This window comes from Pecten maximus, chromosome 10 (genome assembly GCF_902652985.1).
Source record: "Pecten maximus chromosome 10, xPecMax1.1, whole genome shotgun sequence".
Classification (NCBI taxonomy): Eukaryota; Metazoa; Mollusca; class Bivalvia; order Pectinida; family Pectinidae; genus Pecten; species Pecten maximus.
This window is the reverse complement of record NC_047024.1, coordinates 23,102,495-23,125,892: the sequence shown is the minus strand read 5'-3', so window position 1 is coordinate 23,125,892 and position 23,398 is coordinate 23,102,495. Positions and strand designations below refer to the sequence as shown.

General features: G+C 38.0%; 1 protein-coding gene across 1 annotated transcript in view; it reads left to right on the top strand.

Annotated features, from left to right (window-relative positions):
- Window positions 1–23,398, top strand: part of LOC117336598 (UHRF1-binding protein 1-like) — a 123,120-nt gene that overhangs the window by 85,733 nt on the left and 13,989 nt on the right. The window contains exons 12-13 of the mRNA XM_033897210.1: window positions 22,277–22,383; window positions 22,683–22,751. Coding sequence (XP_033753101.1) covers window positions 22,277–22,383; window positions 22,683–22,751 — 176 coding nt within the window. The remainder of the gene's footprint in view (window positions 1–22,276; window positions 22,384–22,682; window positions 22,752–23,398) is intronic.

Genomic DNA, 23,398 nt, shown 5'->3' with positions numbered 1-23,398 from the left:
GGTGTAGACACTGGTCCTACAACAGTATAGACCTTCAGTATGTGTGAGGTGTAGACACTGGTCCTACAACAGTAGACTTTCAGTATGTGTGAGGTGTAGACACTGGTCCTACAACAGTATAGACCTTCAGTATGTGTGAGGTGTAGACACTGGTCCTACAACAGTATAGACCTTCAGTATGTGTGAGGTGTAGACACTGGTCCTACAACAGTAGACTTTCAGTATGTGTGAGGTGTAGACACTGGTCCTACAACAGTATAGACCTTCAGTATGTGTGAGGTGTAGACACTGGTCCTACAACAGTATAGACCTTCAGTATGTGTGAGGTGTAGACACTGGTCCTACAACAGTAGACCTTCAGTATGTGTGAGGTGTAGACACTGGTCCTACAACAGTAGACTTTCAGTATGTGTGAGGTGTAGACACTGGTCCTACAACAGTATAGACCTTCAGTATGTGTGAGGTGTAGACACTGGTCCTACAACAGTATAGACCTTCAGTATGTGTGAGGTGTAGACACTGGTCCTACAACAGTAGACCTTCAGTATGTGTGAGGTGTAGACACTGGTCCTACAACAGTATAGACCTTCAGTATGTGTGAGGTGTAGACACTGGTCCTACAACAGTAGACCTTCAGTATGTGTGAGGTGTAGACACTGGTCCTACAACAGTATAGACCTTCAGTATGTGTGAGGTGTAGACACTGGTCCTACAACAGTATAGACTTTCAGTATGTGTGAGGTGTAGACACTGGTCCTACAACAGTATATACCTTCAGTATGTGTGAGGTGTAGACACTGGTCCTACAACAGTAGACCTTCAGTATGTGTGAGGTGTAGACTAAACTTTACTTGTCCTACAACAGTATAGACCTTCAGTATGTGTGGGGTATAGACACTGGTCCTACAACAGTAGACCTTCAGTATGTGTGAGGTGTAGACACTGGTCCTACAACAGTATAGACCTTCAGTATGTGTGAGGTGTAGACACTGGTCCTACAACAGTATAGACCTTCAGTATGTGTGGGGTATAGACACTGGTCCTACAACAGTATAGACCTTCAGTATATATGAGGTGTAGACACTGGTCCTACAACAGTATAGACCTTCAGTATGTGTGAGGTGTAGACACTGGTCCTACAACAGTAGACCTTCAGTATGTGTGAGGTGTAGACACTGGTCCTACAACAGTATAGACCTTCAGTATGTGTGAGGTGTAGACACTGGTCCTACAACAGTATAGACCTTCAGTATGTGTGAGGTGTAGACACTGGTCCTACAACAGTAGACCTTCAGTATGTGTGAGGTGTAGACACTGGTCCTACAACAGTATAGACCTTCAGTATGTGTGAGGTGTAGACACTGGTCCTACAACAATAGACCTTCAGTATGTGTGAGGTGTAGACACTGGTCCTACAACAGTAGACCTTCAGTATGTGTGAGGTGTAGACACTGGTCCTACAACAGTATAGACCTTCAGTATATATGAGGTGTAGACACTGGTCCTACAACAGTATAGACCTTCAGTATATATGAGGTGTAGACACTGGTCCTACAACAGTAGACCTTCAGTATGTGTGAGGTGTAGACACTGGTCCTACAACAGTATAGACCTTCAGTATGTGTGAGGTGTAGACACTGGTCCTACAACAGTATAGACCTTCAGTATGTGTGAGGTGTAGACACTGGTCCTACAACAGTAGACCTTCAGTATGTGTGAGGTATAGACACTGGTCCTACAACAGTATAGACCTTCAGTATGTGTGAGGTGTAGACACTGGTCCTACAACAGTAGACCTTCAGTATGTGTGAGGTGTAGACACTGGTCCTACAACAGTATAGACCTTCAGTATGTGTGAGGTGTAGACACTGGTCCTACAACAGTAGACCTACAGTATGTGTGAGGTGTAGACACTGGTCCTACAACAGTAGACCTTCAGTATGTGTGAGGTGTAGACACTGGTCCTACAACAGTATAGACCTTCAGTATGTGTGAGGTGTAGACACTGGTCCTACAACAGTAGACCTTCAGTATGTGTGAGGTGTAGACACTGGTCCTACAACAGTAGACCTTCAGTATGTGTGAGGTGTAGACACTGGTCCTACAACAGTATAGACCTTCAGTATGTGTGAGGTGTAGACACTGGTCCTACAACAGTATAGACCTTCAGTATGTGTGAGGTGTAGACACTGGTCCTACAACAGTATAGACCTTCAGTATGTGTGAGGTGTAGACACTGGTCCTACAACAGTATAGACCTTCAGTATGTGTGAGGTGTAGACACTGGTCCTACAACAGTAGACCTTCAGTATGTGTGAGGTGTAGACACTGGTCCTACAACAGTAGACCTTCAGTATGTGTGAGGTGTAGACACTGGTCCTACAACAGTATAGACCTTCAGTATGTGTGAGGTGTAGACACTGGTCCTACAACAGTATACCTTCAATATATGTGAGGTGTATACTAGACTTTACTGGCCCTACAACAGTAGACTTTCAGTATGTGTGAGGTGTATACTAGACTTTACTTGCCCTACAACAATAGACCTTCAGTATGTGTGAGGTGTAGACACTGGTCCTACAACAGTAGACCTTCAGTATGTGTGAGGTGTAGACACTGGTCCTACAACAGTATAGACCTTCAGTATGTGTGAGGTGTAGACACTGGTCCTACAACAGTAGACCTTCAGTATGTGTGAGGTGTAGACACTGGTCCTACAACAGTAGACCTTCAGTATGTATGAGGTGTAGACACTGGTCCTACAACAGTAGACCTTCAGTATGTGTGAGGTGTAGACACTGGTCCTACAACAGTATATACCTTCAGTATGTGTGAGGTGTAGACACTGGTCCTACAACAGTATACCTTCAGTATGTGTGAGGTGTATACTAAACTTTACTGGTCCTACAACAGTAGACTTTCAGTATGTGTGAGGTGTAGACACTGGTCCTACAACAGTATAGACCTACAGTATGTGTGAGGTGTAGACACTGGTCCTACAACAGTATAGACCTTCAGTATATATGAGGTGTAGACACTGGTCCTACAACAGTATACCTTCAGTACGTGTGAGGTGTAGACACTGGTCCTACAACAGTAGACTTTCAGTATGTGTGAGGTGTAGACTAAACTTTACTTGTCCTACAACAGTATAGACCTTCAGTATATATGAGGTGTAGACACTGGTCCTACAACAGTATACCTTCAGTATGTGTGAGGTGTAGACACTGGTCCTACAACAGTATAGACCTTCAGTATGTGTGAGGTGTAGACACTGGTCCTACAACAGTATACCTTCAGTATGTGTGAGGTGTAGACACTGGTCCTACAACAGTATAGACCTTCAGTATGTGTGAGGTGTAGACACTGGTCCTACAACAGTATATACCTTCAGTATGTGTGAGGTGTAGACACTGGTCCTACAACAGTATAGACCTTCAGTATGTGTGAGGTGTAGACACTGGTCCTACAACAGTATACCTTCAATATATGTGAGGTGTATACTAGACTTTACTTGCCCTACAACAATAGACCTTCAGTATGTGTGAGGTGTAGACACTGGTCCTACAACAGTATAGACCTTCAGTATGTGTGAGGTGTAGACACTGGTCCTACAACAGTATAGACCTTCAGTATGTGTGAGGTGTAGACACTGGTCCTACAACAGTATAGACCTTCAGTATGTGTGAGGTGTAGACACTGGTCCTACAACAGTAGACCTTCAGTATGTGTGAGGTGTAGACACTGGTCCTACAACAGTAGACCTTCAGTATGTGTGAGGTGTAGACACTGGTCCTACAACAGTATAGACCTTCAGTATATATGAGGTGTAGACACTGGTCCTACAACAGTATAGACCTTCAGTATGTGTGAGGTGTAGACACTGGTCCTACAACAGTATAGACCTTCAGTATGTGTGAGGTGTAGACACTGGTCCTACAACAGTATAGACCTTCAGTATGTGTGAGGTGTAGACACTGGTCCTACAACAGTATAGACCTTCAGTATGTGTGAGGTGTAGACACTGGTCCTACAACAGTATAGACCTTCAGTATGTGTGAGGTGTAGACACTGGTCCTACAACAGTAGACCTTCAGTATGTGTGAGGTGTAGACACTGGTCCTACAACAGTATAGACCTTCAGTATGTGTGAGGTGTAGACACTGGTCCTACAACAGTATAGACCTTCAGTATGTGTGAGGTGTAGACACTGGTCCTACAACAGTAGACCTTCAGTATGTGTGGGGTATAGACACTGGTTCTACAACAGTAGACCTTCAGTATGTGTGAGGTGTAGACACTGGTCCTACAACAGTATAGACCTTCAGTATGTGTGAGGTGTAGACACTGGTCCTACAACAGTATATACCTTCAGTATGTGTGAGGTGTAGACACTGGTCCTACAACAGTAGACCTTCAGTATGTGTGGGGTATAGACACTGGTCCTACAACAGTATAGACCTTCAGTATGTGTGAGGTGTAGACACTGGTCCTACAACAGTATAGACCTTCAGTATGTGTGAGGTGTAGACACTGGTCCTACAACAGTATAGACCTTCAGTATGTGTGAGGTGTAGACACTGGTCCTACAACAGTATAGACCTTCAGTACGTGTGAGGTGTAGACACTGGTCCTACAACAGTATAGACCTTCAGTATGTGTGGGGTATAGACACTGGTCCTACAACAGTAGACCTTCAGTATGTGTGAGGTGTAGACACTGGTCCTACAACAGTATAGACCTTCAGTATGTGTGAGGTGTAGACACTGGTCCTACAACAGTATAGACCTTCAGTATGTGTGGGGTATAGACACTGGTCCTACAACAGTATAGACCTTCAGTACGTGTGAGGTGTAGACACTGGTCCTACAACAGTATAGACCTTCAGTATGTGTGAGGTGTATACTAGACTTTACTTGCCCTACAACAGTAGACTTTCAGTATGTGTGAGGTGTATACTAGACTTTACTTGCCCTACAACAGTAGACTTTCAGTATGTGTGAGGTGTATACTAGACTTCACTTGCCCTACAACAATAGACCTTCAGTATGTGTGAGGTGTATACTAGACTTTACTTGCCCTACAACAATAGACCTTCAGTATGTGTGAGGTGTATACTAGACTTTACTTGCCCTACAACAGTAGACTTTCAGTATGTGTGAGGTGTAGACTAGACTTTACTTGCCCTACAACAGTAGACCTTCAGTATGTGTGAGGTGTAGACTAGACTTTACTTGCCCTACAACAGTAGACCTTCAGTATGTGTGAGGTGTATACTAGACTGTACTTGCCCTACAACAATAGACCTTTCAGTATGTGTGAGGTGTATACTAAACTTTACTTGCCCTACAACAGTAGACTTTCAGTATGTGTGAGGTGTAGACTAGACTTTACTTGCCCTACAACAGTAGACCTTCAGTATGTGTGAGGTGTATACTAGACTTTACTTGCCCTACAACAATAGACCTTCAGTATGTGTGAGGTGTATACTAGACTTTACTTGCCCTACAACAATAGACCTTCAGTATGTGTGAGGTGTATACTAGACTTTACTTGCCCTACAACAATAGACCTTCAGTATGTGTGAGGTGTATACTAGACTTTACTTGCCCTACAACAATAGACCTTCAGTATGTGTGAGGTGTATACTAGACTTTACTTGCCCTACAACAGTAGACTTTCAGTATGTGTGAGGTGTAGACTAGACTTTACTTGCCCTACAACAGTAGACCTTCAGTATGTGTGAGGTGTAGACTAGACTTTACTTGCCCTACAACAGTAGACCTTCAGTATGTGTGAGGTGTATACTAGACTGTACTTGCCCTACAACAATAGACCTTCAGTATGTGTGAGGTGTATACTAAACTTTACTTGCCCTACAACAGTAGACTTTCAGTATGTGTGAGGTGTAGACTAGACTTTACTTGCCCTACAACAGTAGACCTTCAGTATGTGTGAGGTGTATACTAGACTTTACTTGCCCTACAACAATAGACCTTCAGTATGTGTGAGGTGTATACTAGACTTTACTTGCCCTACAACAGTAGACTTTCAGTATGTGTGAGGTGTATACTAGACTTTACTTGCCCTACAACAGTAGACCTTCAGTATGTGTGAGGTGTATACTAGACTTTACTTGCCCTACAACAATAGACCTTCAGTATGTGTGAGGTGTATACTAGACTTTACTTGCCCTACAACAATAGACCTTCAGTATGTGTGAGGTGTATACTAGACTTTACTTGCCCTACAACAATAGACTTTCAGTATGTGTGAGGTGTATACTAGACTTTACTTGCCCTACAACAGTAGACTTTCAGTATGTGTGAGGTGTATACTAGACTTTACTTGCCCTACAACAGTAGACCTTTCAGTATGTGTGAGGTGTATACTAGACTTTACTTGCCCTACAACAATAGACCTTCAGTATGTGTGAGGTGTATACTAGACTTTACTTGCCCTACAACAATAGACCTTCAGTATGTGTGAGGTGTATACTAGACTTTACTTGCCCTACAACAGTAGACTTTCAGTATGTGTGAGGTGTATACTAGACTTTACTTGCCCTACAACAGTAGACTTTCAGTATGTGTGAGGTGTATACTAGACTTTACTTGCCCTACAACAATAGACCTTCAGTATGTGTGAGTTACGGAGACTGTATACAAGTGTATTGATGACACAATGTGTCCATGCAATATACACACTTGTTACAATAATGATTTGGTCATCTGTAGAAAGGATGGATATCACAAGAAATGGTGTGTATAGTAATGCCAAAGTTGTAAGTATCAAAATAACGGTGACAACCAAGTGTATTTCCTGTTTGTAACGCGTCACGGAGGATGCAGTCGGCTGCTCTAACGATGGGTGAATGCTACGAAGAGCATTCACTTTAAATCTGCTTTTCCAAACCTTGCTGATCATAGCGACATAACAGAAAAGAAGGATCGGAAGGCTCAAACTCCCAACAAGAACCAAGAATGTGCCAAAAGAGTCCTTATTGAAAGGATGACAGAAAAATCTCTTAGGGTCGTACTTGAATTCCCCCCATACCTCAGTGACAGGAAACAGCAATATTATGGGATAGATACTCCAGGAAAAGGCCAGCATAAGTACCTGGTTACGTTTGCGTTTGTATATTTGTTCGTATTTGTTGAAATGTACTACAAGTATGTATCGATTCACAGAAACTAAAATGAGGCCGATAATCTCAGATCCGACAATACTATATGTGAAAAATCCTACGATCTTACAGAAAGTGGTATCCGCCATCTGAGATATTTTGTGATCATGGTTGGTGAATGAAATGTAGGCAATATAGGGCAAAGTGGACACACAGGGTATTAGGTTCAGAACAATCAAATTCAGCACAAACAACATGGCCGCCTCTCGGTGCAGCCTCGTCTTGACAATGGCCAAGATGGTGCCAACATTGGTTATGCACCCTAGAGAAGCAATGGTTGTAGCCGCGACATTATGAAGGAGTTTGGTTTCCATGGAAATGTGCTCAGAGCCAGTATTATTAGCATTCATTGGTCCATGCATGGTTATCGTCTGATTATACGAAATGTTTATAAATTGTGATTTGTAGGTATTAAGTGAAGGCGTAATAAATCGTCACAGCAAATATATCGCAGCCGAGGGAACAAATTTACTGTTACACGGAGGCTGTACTTATAATGTCTATTATCAAAGGTCAGGCAAATATATCACAGTAAAATATAATCCTGTGTGACATAAAAGATCTCCGTGGCTCTGTATCCATTGGCAAAACGCTGCTAGGACTCGATTGTGATTTATGCAAGCAATTGCTATAATGTACTGGAAAACATTACTGGAAAAACATCTTCATCCATTGCATAAGGGTGTCTTAATCCAATATATCATTAAGGTGTCTTAATCCAATACATCATCAAAGTGTCTTAATCCAATATACCATTAAGGTATCTTAATCCAATACATCATTAAGGTGTCTTAATCCAATACATCATCAAGGTGTCTTGATCCAATATACCATTAAGGTGTCTTAATCAAATATATCACTAAGGTGTCTTAATCCAATACACAATTAAGGTGTCTTAATCCAATACATCAATAAGGTGTCTTAATCCAATACATCATTAAAGTGTGATAATCCAATACATCAATAAGGTGTGATAATCCAATACATCAATAAGGTGTCTTAATCCAATACATCATTAAGGTGTGATAATCCAATACATCAATAAGGTGTGATAATCCAATACATCAATAAGGTGTCTTAATCCAATATACCATTAAGGTGTCTTAATCCAATACATCATTAAGGTGTCTTAATCCAATACATCATCAAGGTGTCTTGATCCAATATAACATTAAGGTGTCTTAATCAAATATATCACCAAGGTGTCTTGATCCAATACATCATTAAGGTGTCTTAATCCAATACATCAATAAGGTGTCTTAATCCAATACATCATTAAGGTGTCTTAATCCAATACATCATTAAGGTGTCAATCCAATATATCGATAAGGTGTCTTAATCCAATACATCAAAAAGGTGTCTTAATCCAATACATCATTAATGTGTCTTAATCCAATACATCAATAAGGTGTCTTAATCCAATATATCATTAAAGTGTCTTAATCCAATACATCATTAAGGTGTGATAATCCAATACATCATTAAGGTGTGATAATCCAATACATCATTAAGGTGTGATAATCCAATACATCAATAAGGTGTCTTAATCCAATACATCATTAAGGTGTGATAATCCAATACATCATTAAGGTGTGATAATCCAATACATCATTAAGGTGTGATAATCCAATACATCAATAAGGTGTCTTAATCCAATACATCATTAAGGTGTGATAATCCAATACATCATTAAGGTGTGATAATCCAATACATCAATAAGGTGTCTTAATCCAATACATCATTAAGGTGTGATAATCCAATACATCATTAAGGTGTGATAATCCAATACATCAATAAGGTGTCTTAATCCAATACATCATTAAGGTGTGATAATCCAATACATCATTAAGGTGTGATAATCCAATACACAATTAAGTGTCTAAGATATCTAAATTCATGTAATCACTTTATCAGGATTTTTAATCAATTCATGAAGACATTTTGAACCATTACATCAGAAAAGCATCTTAATTAATCCGATTCACATCATAAAGACATCTTAGTCTATGGCATCTTAATCCATCAAACCATGAAGTCATCGGAATTCATTGTGTGAAGACATCTCAATCCACCAAACTTATTCGGTCATGTAAAAAAAATCAAATCATCTTAATTCATTCCATCATTTCTAATCCACTGGCCTTCATGAATGAAGATGCTACTTCACAAAATGTCAGAGATTTCCGTGATAGAAGTGTCTACCTCCCTGATGTTTCCATGTCTGTTCCCATGGACTGGTAGCTTGATGTTTTAACACATGTCCATCAACTGAGATTAATAAGTCAGCTAATTAGTCATTTTGTAATACATTTTCAAAATGAATGAAATGTATTGTGATAGATGTGACAGTTTACAAGCAAAATGTTATTATTTTTGTTAACATGATTATACATCAAAGATCCCCACAGATATATACCTGGAATTAAATGTCTGGGTTGCATGCTATTCTCATTGATGTAAAATATCTTCATCTTTGATTGCCAGCTACATTGTATCTTTAATATTTAATCTAGTCCAATCAAAATTGGTGTTTCTGGACATCTAGAATCTATTCCAGTCAGAAGTGGTGTTTCAGGACATCTAGACCAATCAGAATTCTTGTTTCTTGACACTTTAAGAATGTTTCAAATTATTCCTTTACTGGGTGGGTGGGAGTTTGTTTTGTTGCTTGTAGGATGCTAAAATATAAACAAGAGTGTGAAATAAACAAACATGTTCCAACAAAGAATGGATCTTTATAAAAGTACGGACCTCGATACTGGTACAATTTCGATACAAAAGAATAAATTTTAGCTATTGTGCTTCAGATCAAATGTGCCATCATCAAAAATGAATGGATGTTTTGTTGTATTCATAATCAAATTCAATTAATTACATTCTTATGTACTGGTGTTAAAAGGAAAATATGTCATGAATATGTATGTTGGTTAATCCACGGAAATCAAAGAGTTGGAGGGACATTAACACGAACAAAACAACAACTGCGAAAAAAAAAGCAAGAAGTGCCGAAGAAAAAGGAATTGCGGAACATTATAGAATTGCTGTATAGTTAAATATCGGGACACGGAATGCCACTCGTTAGTGTTTTATAAATAATATACATCATTATAATGGCTTTAATGATCTCTTAACTAGTTTCTGCTTCCATACACCTGACCTGATTGGGGTCTAGTTTACAATCTGCAGTGTTTGACCATTCTTGTATGAAAGCTAGTACGTCAACTTCTGGCATCTAGCGTCACAAAGTATAATTATTGATTTTTCCTTTATAAAATTTGATAAAATATTCATTTCTTTTGGTTGTCATATATGTTGTATTAGATATATTGGAATTACAAAGAGTTGAGAAAATCTATTAAAAATGATCGATAGGTTTTCTATTAAAAGCAACAGAATTGAAATCAACATATGAAATCAACATGTGAAATCTACAGGGAAAACACATTGTTGTGTACCTTAGTAAATCCCCCACAGACATTGGTTACCATTGACAACAAAGACATTGGTTACCATTGACAACAAAGACATTGGAGACAACAGTAACATCAAAAACACCATTTAGAAAATATAACTCTTCTTTCTTTTACGATGAAGTTAATTTGAAGTTCACCTGGCTGATTTGAGATTCAACTTTTATGTAGATTTGTGTCTAGAAAGAACAGAGGGCACCAATAATAGAAGTGTGTTAAACACGGTAGGATGTGTAGCAGACAGTGTATTTCGAGAATTTAGTGTTGAGGTGACTGCTGATGTGTCTATGTTATGGATTCTGATATTACAGTATGAGGTTCTAGACAAAAACATTAGTATTAGAGTCTTCATGACCTTTTTATGATTGATTTCATGGACATAAAAGTTCCTCCCATGGATGTTATGCAATATGTTTTAAAACTGATTAAGAAAATTCCTTTGTCTTTGGCAGATAACAAATTGTGAATGGCTTTCATAATCAACTACAATATTTTATGTGACATTTTATTTCAGATTTGTATTAAGTTACAGAATTTTTTTGTCTTTGATTGATATCTGAACAATAAAGAATTTAATAATCCTATCGATTAAAAATGAGACTTGTACTGTTGATGTGACAATGAATTCATTCTGGAACGTGTCACGTAATGTAATATAAAAAAAATAAGACATGATGAACCTTACCTGTATTTCAGTGGTTGGTAAGCCCACTTTTTACCGTAAAGTGTCGAATTTCCATCTCTTGCATTGAATTCTTACAAAATTATGTTCCCTAAAACATATTAATTTTCTCATAATTTTAAAATGCTTGGACACAAAGTCCTGGACAAGTAATGTGATGCTCAGGTTTTGATTTGTATGTCTAAATGATTCGTATTTAAACAATGGTTCAGGTTGGGTGCTGAAATGACATTGTGATATATGGCCATATGTGTTTTTGATGATAATCAATTCCCACCGGTCTCTACAATATATATATACAGACCCATCCTCAACACCTCACCATAGCAAGGTGCTGGTGTACCCAGATCACATGCCCACTAGGAAAGCAAACACTGTAGCATTCAATATCTCTAAATTCTCTAAATATCTTGTAAGTGTGTGATGTATCTCACTATTTCAATATTTGTGAGATATATCTATCTCTAAATGAGTTTGAAAAATGTATCTCTAAATATAATATTGACTTATCTCTAATTGTCTCTGAAAAATAGAAATACATTATATATGTATCTCTAAATATGTTTTTGACAAATATATCTCTTACTATGATATTGACATATCTAATTGTCAGTGAAAACATAATCTATCTCAAAATATGATTGACATATCTTTAAATGTGTTTGAAAAAGTAAAAAAAAAATCTAAATATGAATAATATATATCACTAATTATCTGTGGAAATTACTACTACATCACCGTAACAAATTCAGATGACATTCATTTCCCTGTGAATGCCATAGCCCAATTGTTGAATGGCATTGTCATGAAAATATTTATAATTGTTGTTATGTAGAATACCGCTATCCTATCCTAGAAAATGGCTGTTAGGGTTATGTTAGTATAGAAATAATCATACATTGAACTAAACGCAGAGTTTAATTTGATGATGCAATATGTTAATTCTGTGAGATGAAAATATTTTAAAAAACATCAAATATAAACCATTAATTAGTCCCCTGCCGTTTGAAAAACGGGGGGCACTATAGGTTTACCCTCCGTCCATCTGTCCGTCCATCTGTCTGTCTGTCACGCAATAGTTGTCCGGACAACTCCTCCAAAAGTACTACTCCGATCTTAACGAAACCTGGTATACATGATCAGTATAACATGTAGTTGTGCATCCCACATTTGTTTTTTTCGAAAAACCATTTAAAACAAAAAAATGGGAAATGAATAGGTGCACTTCTAGCTCAGGCAGGGGACTTTGTATTGCTGTTGCAATACTATCCATCCTTGTTGCTACTGTTATTTGGCTTTTATGGCTAAAATGAATGCAATCTTGCAACAAAATGAATTCAACACTTATAAGTATTTTTATTGAGTTTGTCTTTGTCCTGTTGGCATTCATATTGCCTGTATTTGCCATCTAAATGAGTAATGCTTATAAACGGTATAGAATGTGTTATCAATGCAAGACAATCAACATTATGTTAGAAATTGAAGTTGTTGTTTTTTTCATTTTATTGCAATACGTACACATTTAGAAAGGAGTATATCCATAAACATGTTAGTTAATACCAGTACCTAATATTATTGTGTAATTATGTTTTATCAGGACAGATCAGACCATCCAGGTCCAATCTCTATGGGACAGGTTTGTTTATGTATCCAAGACTGTAGATTTTCAAAACTAATACTTGCAGTGTCTTCTTTTGACATTAACAAATAAATCAAGATGTCTTTCACTCGGAAATAATATTTTATAAATAAACTAACAAGGTACCAGTATCCGTCTCCTGTTCTAGAGTGTGAAATTAACTTTTCTATTTCCCATCCTCTTTATTTCTTAAATTCTCTACTCTATCGAAATCCCTTTCCATGTCTTTCTCACTCTATCTTTCTCTCTATCAGGCCCCATTTACATCACTGTTCTAAATTTAAGGATATTTCTTAACTTCCATAGGAAAGCATCATTGGATTTAAGGTGGAAAAAATCTCAGTTAAGGAATTTTATTACATTTTTACCAGTGAAATATCGAAAATTATTCATTCTATAAAAGTGATATTTTTCGCTACATTTGTAGAATGAATAATTTTCGATATTTCGATTTTTCTGATCTGACCAATCAGAACACTGCTTACAAACAACAATGGGGGAATTTATTAGATTTGCATATAGCTCTCCGTCATGTTATTTGATGTCATAATGGGAGATAGAATACATAACGTCACAATTTGGTGTACATTTGTGAGCTGTTGACAGGGAATGCATTACCATTTTAGTGCTATAGCCATACGTCTGTCCCATAATCCATGGTCATGGCCCTTTTCAAAACGATGCCATGATAAAGCATCTGATTCTTTATGAAGTTTGATGAATGTGTGATAAAGATAAATGACAACAGCACATGTAATGAGTTCATGTTTAATAGAGTTCCAGGGCAAAGGTTAAGGTCATTGTTACTATTTACAGAAATTTTTTGAGCAAAATTATTACTAATTAATTTGTACGGGTTTCGGCACAATGAATGCCTTAGTGACATTTTCTTTTTCCCGACATTTCTAGTATTAATTTTTTTACCCTTTCCCTCCTTTTCTCTAGTATTTTTGTCCTACTTTCTTCTCTCTATCATCTATTTCCATTATTCTGCAGTCCTGTCTCCCCATTTTCCCAGTAATTCCTTAGTATTTGTCAATCCACTTCCTTCTTTTCTGTATCTTTGTCCTTCTCTCTCTCATATTCTATTGATCTATCATCCCATAATTTCCCCCATTTCCCAAGTATCTCTCTCTCTCTCTCTCTCTCTCTCTCTCTCTCTCTCTCTCTCTCTCTCTCTCTCTCTCTCTTTCCTTTCTCTCCTCCTCCTCCTCCTCCTCCTCCTCCTCACATTATTTTTAGATCTCTGTAGGTCACGAATGTTTGGAGTGTTTTTCTAACATTAAATTCAATTTACTAAATAGGAAGAAATTTACATGTTACCATTATCTTTAAGAGTGGCTTGCTAACCAATTTTACTGAGCACAATATAAATCTTATCTTTACAGAGTGGTTAGTGATGAAATCAAATCGTGAGTTACATGTTGACATTTTATTAGGTCACCCGAGATGAAGTCTGATGTACCTTTTTATCACATAACTGGCTCGTTCTGCCATGTCATAAATATTGTAAGACACATATGTAATAACATTATTGTGACGTCATGATAAATATGTGACATCAAAATAAATATGTGACGTCTTTATGATTTTCTGGGTAGACAGAAAAATCCTATCTGAGCCGGATTACACCTGTCCTAAATAGAAACAATAATTGAAAGTGTTTTGCTTATATTCTCATAAATAGTTGTGTGATAAATAGAATCTAAAACTCGTGACGATGTCATATGTAATTTGAAATTAAGTGATATACATTTAAGCTATGTTTTTAAGGTATTGATTTGTCAAGAAGAGGTCTATATAAATGTTCTTTTTTGCACTTGAAATTTTAAACAAGCACATTCTTCCACTGATGGAATTATTTATATTTAGTCACAGAACACTGAATTGCCAAAATGTTATCAAACTGTTGCCATTTTACACAAATGCAAGGATCGAAGAATGGTTCATATACCCACAAACCTTATAATCGTAAGGGTTCTTGTTCTTTGTTTTACATCAGATTTACAATAAGGGTCATTGATGTCAACAAGGTCAATAAGGTCAATGAGGTTGGTTAAAGGTCATTGAGGTCAGTAAACCTTACCCAATTTTTACCATATTTTCTTGGCCTTACCCAATTTTAGCCATATTTTCTTGACTGGTTTAAACTTACAGTATTTGTTCTCAAATAAGCCCCCTCCCATAGTGTAAAAGTCTAGTATTAGAGTCTGGGGACCTGGCTTATTCCACTTTTAGCTTTCTATTTTGAAACTGATGATTCTGCAAAAAAGAAGAACGGTGCCTATTTGTGGGCAGTGGCTTATTTGGGACAAATACTGTATTACTAAATTTCACTGAATTTTGAGAAGAAATAATTAACGCTAAAATATAGGTCTTTCCTTTCCTCCCTGATAGTATTGAAAAACACTGATGCTATAGAGTGATCTGGCCATTGGTCATGCTGTTGTCATGACCGTGCCCTGTAGGTCAATATCTCCAGCGCTGGGGGAATTCCAGGCTAATGGTGCCATGTTTCAATGACAGATGTCGCCAACAATGTACAGAACATTATGGGAAGCCTTCAGTTACAGACCTGTACAGGTCTCAGGTGTGTAGACAGGACAGAATTAATTCTGTACAGTCTGTCAGTAATAATCAAAACAATTCATCGTTTATCCTACCGATGAATCTGGGGGCGTTATAGCTGAAATACCCCATTGCCAATGTATTTTAGCCTTATTTTTCCCAAAATGAGCTTCAAAAACCCAATTGCAGGGATCAATCATAGGCGAGATTTATGGATTTTTACTCATGTTTTTCCTGAAAATCTCATGGAAATTCCCAGAATATGCTATAATTTATTGGAAAAGCTCGCCTGCTTTCTCTGAAACCCTGAAATTCTCAAATGTCATTAATGACTCAGAATTACCTCTCAAATTGTGATAAATGTTTGAAAATCCTGCAAATGTTTTCATTATCGGCGCCTGTTCTGTTAGACTAATTGGATTTTCAAAATTATGAACAATAAAAATGTTCACTGAAAATTTATGTCTAAGTTTAGAATTCTCCCATCCCAACTAAATAGGGGTGGTTGACAGGTGTGTTTTTATCCTTGTCAATTATCCCTGGGAAACCCCAGCTGTTGTCATCCCAATCCTTGTAAAAGGTCAGGTGGTCAGTGTGGCTTGTACATACAATGTAGTGTTAAATATGGTCTCTGTCACTCAGCTGACAAAGCAAGCTTCTTTGGCTCAGGAGGTTAAGTCAAGGATTATCACACGGAGACCGGAGACCGGGGTTCTATTCCTGTCTTGGCACTGGGCAGAAATATGTTTTTCCATGTACTTTCACATTGGTACTAAAATCCAACAGTGGTGGTATTGAGAGTCTCGCGTCGAGATTTGGTTTAGGTAAATCTCAAGAAAAATGGGAGAATAGTATAAAAAAGGAACAGGTCATTAGGGCTTGTATCAATCATGTTATATATGTCACAGCTGACAGAGCATTACTACTTTGGCTCAGGAGGTAGAGTCATGGATTATTAAGCTGAAGACCCAGATTCGATTTCTTGTGGGGCACGTACTCGGCAGAAATAGTTTTTTGCCAGTTCTTTCACACAACTTTGTAATAGTCGTTGCTTATTTACTAGCTATTGTGGAGGGGAAACAAATCTTAGGACTTAAACAGACACAAAGCTAGAAGTACAACATTGTATTGGGACTCGTGTATGCCAATAAATTGTATATATTAAATGAAGGAGAAAATCCAAGAAAAAAATGGCTGCTATTTTGATTATGTTTATTGCCAATGAATGACTTCCTCCTGATCCCTGAAGGGTTTTTAAGACGTCATTAAGTGACAGTAATGCACCAACAAATACATTATTGAATTCCAAGGGGAGACAACCCCTCCGTCGACTCTCATAACCGTGCAGTTTGATGTTGTAGATGTACTGTTAACAGACCATACAGGTATTGATTGTGTTGTGGTATGTTGATATGAGAAATGTTTCAACTATTTTAGGCCAAGTACCATTACTCATCCACTTTAAAAACATCAAACCCCATCATTATGTCGCTAATTAAAATGGCAGCCATTATTCAAGCCACTTAATCAAATGTTTTCTGTACTAATGGATGGAAAGTTGATGCTTGATAATATTGTGTCGCTGTTGTTTATCTGACACTAAGTGTTCAAACTTTATTATACCCCCGCAACGAAGTTAGGGGGGTATACTGGAATCAGGTTTTCTGTCCGTCTGTCCGTCCGTCTGTCTGTAGACACATTTTGTCCGGACAACTCCTTCTAAACCGGTGGGCCGATTCCAATGAAACTTCACACAAATATAGAGGACCATGTATAGATGTGCATGCCACTTTCTTTTCCTCAAAATTATGGTTACTATGGCAACTGGTCACTATAAACAAGTTTTCCGATAAGAACCATAACTTTAAGTTTGTCCGGACAACTTCTCCTAAACCGAAGAGCTGATTTCAATGAAACTTCACACAAATATAGAAGACCATGTATAGATGTGCATGCCACTTTCTTTTCCTCAAAATTATGGTTGCTATGGCAACTGGTCACTATAAACAGGTTTTCCAATAAGAACCATAACTTTAAGTTTGTCCGGACAACTCCTCCTAAACCGAAGGTCCGATTTCAATGAAACTTCACACAAATATAGAGGACCATGTGTAGATGTGCATGCCACTTTCTTTTTTTCAAAATTATGGTTGCTATGGCAACTGGTCACTATAAACAGGTTTTCCAATAAGAACCATAACTTTAAGTTTGTCCGGACAACTCCTAGACCAAAGTACCGATTTCAATGAAACTTCACACAAATATAGAGGACCATGTGTAGATGTGCATGCCACTTTCTTTTTCTCAAAATTATGGTTGCTATGGCAACTGGTCACTGAATTCTCTTTATTTTGTGAACAACACATATTTCAGACATTCTGAATTTCAGAAATATTGGCATGCATGGGTTATCTTAGTTAGCCTCTAATTAACAGTTCCAATTCACCATTGACTCGTGCACATTTCGGGGGTATTAGTCAGCCATCCTGGCGACAGTTCTAGTTTCTAATCTGACACCCGAGTATTCTGACATCCTATCTATATAATGTTATAGGACACCTGTGTATTCCTTATTCATAGTAAATACTAATGTTGGAAAAGAAATGTGTTCATATGGAGAAGTGTCCATGCATTGATGAGGAGTGAGGTTATGTATAATCAATTCCTTGGGAACACACTTATAAATAATCAGATTATGTTAACTACATTGTTATTCCGTCATCTGTCACAACTAGGGAATGTATGGTGTCAATTTTAGCAGCAAATTGTCTACTATGGGGTCACATCGATTGGTGTCCAGACCATAATTGTATCGCCCAGAACAAAGGCAGACAGGAAAATGTGACAGGATTAAATTATGTTTGTGAAAAATCACTTTTGTATGATTTCTGTAGTGTCAGAGTTGGTTCCCCTTTTTGTGATTATTTCAGTGTTTGGTCGCTGAGTTACCTCCTCTGTATGTCATCACTATATATATCCTGTATTATTTCAGTGCCCCACACTAACCTGTACATGCTGGAGTTACCTCCCCTGTATGTCGTCACTATTGATATCCCCTGTATGTCATCACTATAAATATCCTGTATTATTTCAGTGCCAAACACTAACCTGTACTGCCGGAGTTACCTCCCCTGTATGTCATCACTATATATATCCTGTATTATTTCAGTGCCAAACACTAACCTGTACTGCCGGAGTTACCTCCCCTGATTGTCATCACTATATATATTACCTCCCCTGTATGTCATCACTATAGATATTACCTCCCCTGTATGTCATCACTATAAATATCCTGTATTATTTCAGTGCCAAACACTTACCTGTACTACTGGAGTTACCTCCCCTGTATGTCATCACTATATATATCCTGTATTATTTCAGTGCCAAACACTAACCTGTACTGCCGGAGCTACCTCCCCTGTATGTCATCACTATATATATCCTGTATTATTTCAGTGCCAAACAATAACCTGTACTGCCGGAGTTACCTCCCCTGTATGTCATCACTATAGATATTACCTCCCCTGTATGTCATCACTATAAATATCCTGTATTATTTCAGTGCCAAACACTTACCTGTACTACTGGAGTTACCTCCCCTGTATGTCATCACTATATATATTACCTCCCCTGTATGTCATCACTTTAGATATTACCTCCCCTGTATGTCATCACTATAGATATCCTGTATTATTTCAGTGCCAAACACTAACCTGTACTACTGGAGTTACCTCCCCTGTATGTCATCACTATATATATTACCTCCCCTGTATGTCATCACTATATATATTACCTCTCCTGTATGTCATCACTATAGATATTACCTCCCCTGTATGTCATCACTATAGATATTACCTCCCCTGTATGTCATTACTATAGATATCCTGTATTATTTCAGTGCCCCACACTAACCTATACTACCGGAGTTACCTCCCCTGTATGTCGTCACTATAGATATTCTGTATTATTTCAATGCCCCACGTTAACCTGTACTGCCGGAGTTACCTCCCCTGTATGTCATCACTATAAATATCCTGTATTATTTCAGTGCCAAACACTAACCTGTACTGCCGGAGTTACCTCCTCTGTATGTCATCATTAAAGATATCCTGTATTATTTCAGTGCCCCACACTAACCTGTACATGCTGGAGTTACCTCCCCTGTATGTCGTCACTATTGATATCCCCTGTATGTCATCACTATAAATATCCTGTATTATTTCAGTGCCAAACACTAACCTGTACTGCCGGAGTTACCTCCCCTGTATGTCATCACTATATATATCCTGTATTAATTCAGTGCCAAACACTAACCTGTACTGCCGGAGTTACCTCCCCTGATTGTCATCACTATATATATTACCTCCCCTGTATGTCATCACTATAGATATTACCTCCCCTGTATGTCATCACTATAAATATCCTGTATTATTTCAGTGCCAAACACTTACCTGTACTACTGGAGTTACCTCCCCTGTATGTCATCACTATATATATTACCTCCCCTGTATGTCATCACTTTAGATATTACCTCCCCTGTATGTCATCACTATAGATATCCTGTATTATTTCAGTGCCAAACACTAACCTGTACTACTGGAGTTACCTCCCCTGTATGTCATCACTATATATATTACCTCCCCTGTATGTCATCACTATATATATTACCTCCCCTGTATGTCATCACTATAGATATTACCTCCCCTGTATGTCTTCACTATAGATATTACCTCCCCTGTATGTCATTACTATAGATATCCTGTATTATTTCAGTGCCCCACACTAACCTATACTACCGGAGTTACCTCCCCTGTATGTCGTCACTATAGATATTCTGTATTATTTCAATGCCCCACGTTAACCTGTACTGCCGGAGTTACCTCCCCTGTATGTCATCACTATAAATATCCTGTATTATTTCAGTGCCAAACACTAACCTGTACTGCCGGAGTTACCTCCCCTGTATGTCATCACTATATATATCCTGTATTATTTCAGTGCCAAACAATAACCTGTACTGCCGGAGTTACCTCCCCTGTATGTCATCACTATAGATATTACCTCCCCTGTATGTCATCACTATAAATATCCTGTATTATTTCTGTGCCAAACACTAACCTGTACTACTGGAGTTACCTCCCCTGTATGTCATCACTATAGATATTACCTCCCCTGATTGTCATCACTATAAATATCCTGTATTATTTCAGTGCCAAACACTAACCTGTACTGCCGGAGTTACCTCCCCTGTATGTCATCACTTTATATATCCTGTATTATTTCATTGCCAAACACTAACCTGTACTGCCGGAGTTACCTCCCCTGATTGTCATTACTATATATATCCTGTATTATTTCAGTGCCAAACACTAACCTGTACTGCCGGAGTTACCTCCCCTGTATGTCAACACTTTAGTATGCCATCACTATAGATATTTTGTATTTTTCAGTGCCCCATGCTAACCTGTACTACTAGAGTTACCTCCCCTGTATGTCATCACTATAGATATCCTGTATTATTTCAGTGCCAAACACTAATCTGTACTACTAGAGTTACCTCCCCTGTATGTCATCACTATAGATGTCCTGTATTTTTTCAGTGCCCCACGCTAACCTGTACTACTAGAGTTACCTCCCCTGTATGTCATCACTATATAGATATCCTGTATTATTTCAGTGCCCCACACTAACCTATACTACCGGAGTTACCTCCCCTGTATGTCGTCACTATAGATATTCTGTATTGTTTCAATGCCCCACGTTAACCTGTACTGCCGGAGTTACCTCCCCTGTATGTCATCACTATAAATATCCTGTATTATTTCAGTGCCAAACACTAACCTGTACTGCCGGAGTTACCTCCCCTGTATGTCATCACTATATATATCCTGTATTATTTCAGTGCCAAACAATAACCTGTACTGCCGGAGTTACCTCCCCTGTATGTCATCACTATAGATATTACCTCCCCTGTATGTCATCACTATAAATATCCTGTATTATTTCAGTGCCAAACACTAACCTGTACTACTGGAGTTACCTCCCCTGTATGTCATCACTATAGATATTACCTCCCCTGTATGTCATCACTATAGATATCCTGTATTATTTCAGTGCCAAACACTAACCTGTACTGCCGGAGTTACCTCCCCTGTATGTCATCACTTTATATATCCTGTATTATTTCAGTGCCAAACACTAACCTGTACTGCCGGAGTTACCTCCCCTGATTGTCATCACTATATATATCCTGTATTATTTCAGTGCCAAACACTAACCTGTACTGCCGGAGTTACCTCCCCTGTATGTCAACACTTTAGTATGCCATCACTATAGATATTTTGTATTTTTCAGTGCCCCATGCTAACCTGTACTACTAGAGTTACCTCCCCTGTATGTCATCACTATAGATATCCTGTATTATTTCAGTGCCAAACACTAATCTGTACTGCCGGAGTTACCTCCCCTGTATGTCATCACTATAGATGTCCTGTATTTTTTCAGTGCCCCACGCTAACCTGTACTACTAGAGTTACCTCCCCTGTATGTCATCACTATATAGATATCCTGTATTATTTCAGTGCCCCACACTAACCTATACTACCGGAGTTACCTCCCCTGTATGTCGTCACTATAGATATTCTGTATTATTTCAATGCCCCACGTTAACCTGTACTGCCGGAGTTACCTCCCCTGTATGTCATCACTATAGATATTCTGTATTTTTTCAGTGCCCCATGCTAACCTGTACATGCTGGTAAACCCGATTCGACTCAACCTGGACTACCTGACACTTCTGTGGGTCAACTTCTTCATGCTGAACCTCTCACAGTCTGTGGTAGGTCTTATCATGATATTATTTTCCTAGTAACAGTTACACTGATAAAGCGTTTCTATTTATGTTCAGTCACGATGGCAGCATAACTATTTGTTAGATACAAATGGTCACTAGATTTGATGTTGAGTATTAAAATGACAATAGTATTGAAATAAATCATGTTTATGATTGGAATAAATCATGTTTATGATTGGAATAAGTCATGATTATGATTGGAATAAGTCATGATTATGATTAATGTTAATGATGTTTTATGAATGATGTTTAGGGTTGATGATGATTGTGATTCTGTATTTCAGACACCTGAGATGTTAGACGACACGCCAAAACAACATGTAGACATCAAAATTGAGGCCCTCATGCCCAGGGTGTGTATTTATATTACATTGTAAATTTTAATTCATTTAATTATTATTATTTTTTTTATTTTTTTTTATAATTTGAATTAAGCATAGAAGCCTGAAAACAATCTAGGTCTCGCTATATACCTAGACTATAAAGGTGTGCCGTATCATCGGTATACCAGATACCAGTATATCAAGATTCTATTTGAAAAAGATACATATTGGGGTACGAATTTGACATATCAGACACTAGGGAATCTACCGTATTTGACCTAATAAGGGCGCAGAGCGCGGGTAATTGACAGTGGGGGCACCCTTATTATGATTAGTTATTCTGAAGTTTTATGAAACAGACTATACCTTATAGCAGAATATATTCAGTCATAGAAATATTCCAGATGAAGATATCTATTCATTATCATATATTAAGCTTAAACATCACTTGAATATTCCCGTAAATTTGTAAACCATGCCAGCTGATCTTTAGACCAGAGAACGTGTGTTCCACCATTTATGTTCAAATGGAACTCTTTTGTGTTCTACTTATAGACACAGGTGATTTCCCAGATCATATCAGACATCGTTTTCTTTGACCTAATAATTGATTTACAATGTCTTTTACTAGCTTTCTGTTCTGAACAAAAGTTATTTATCAACAAGAATGAAGTCTT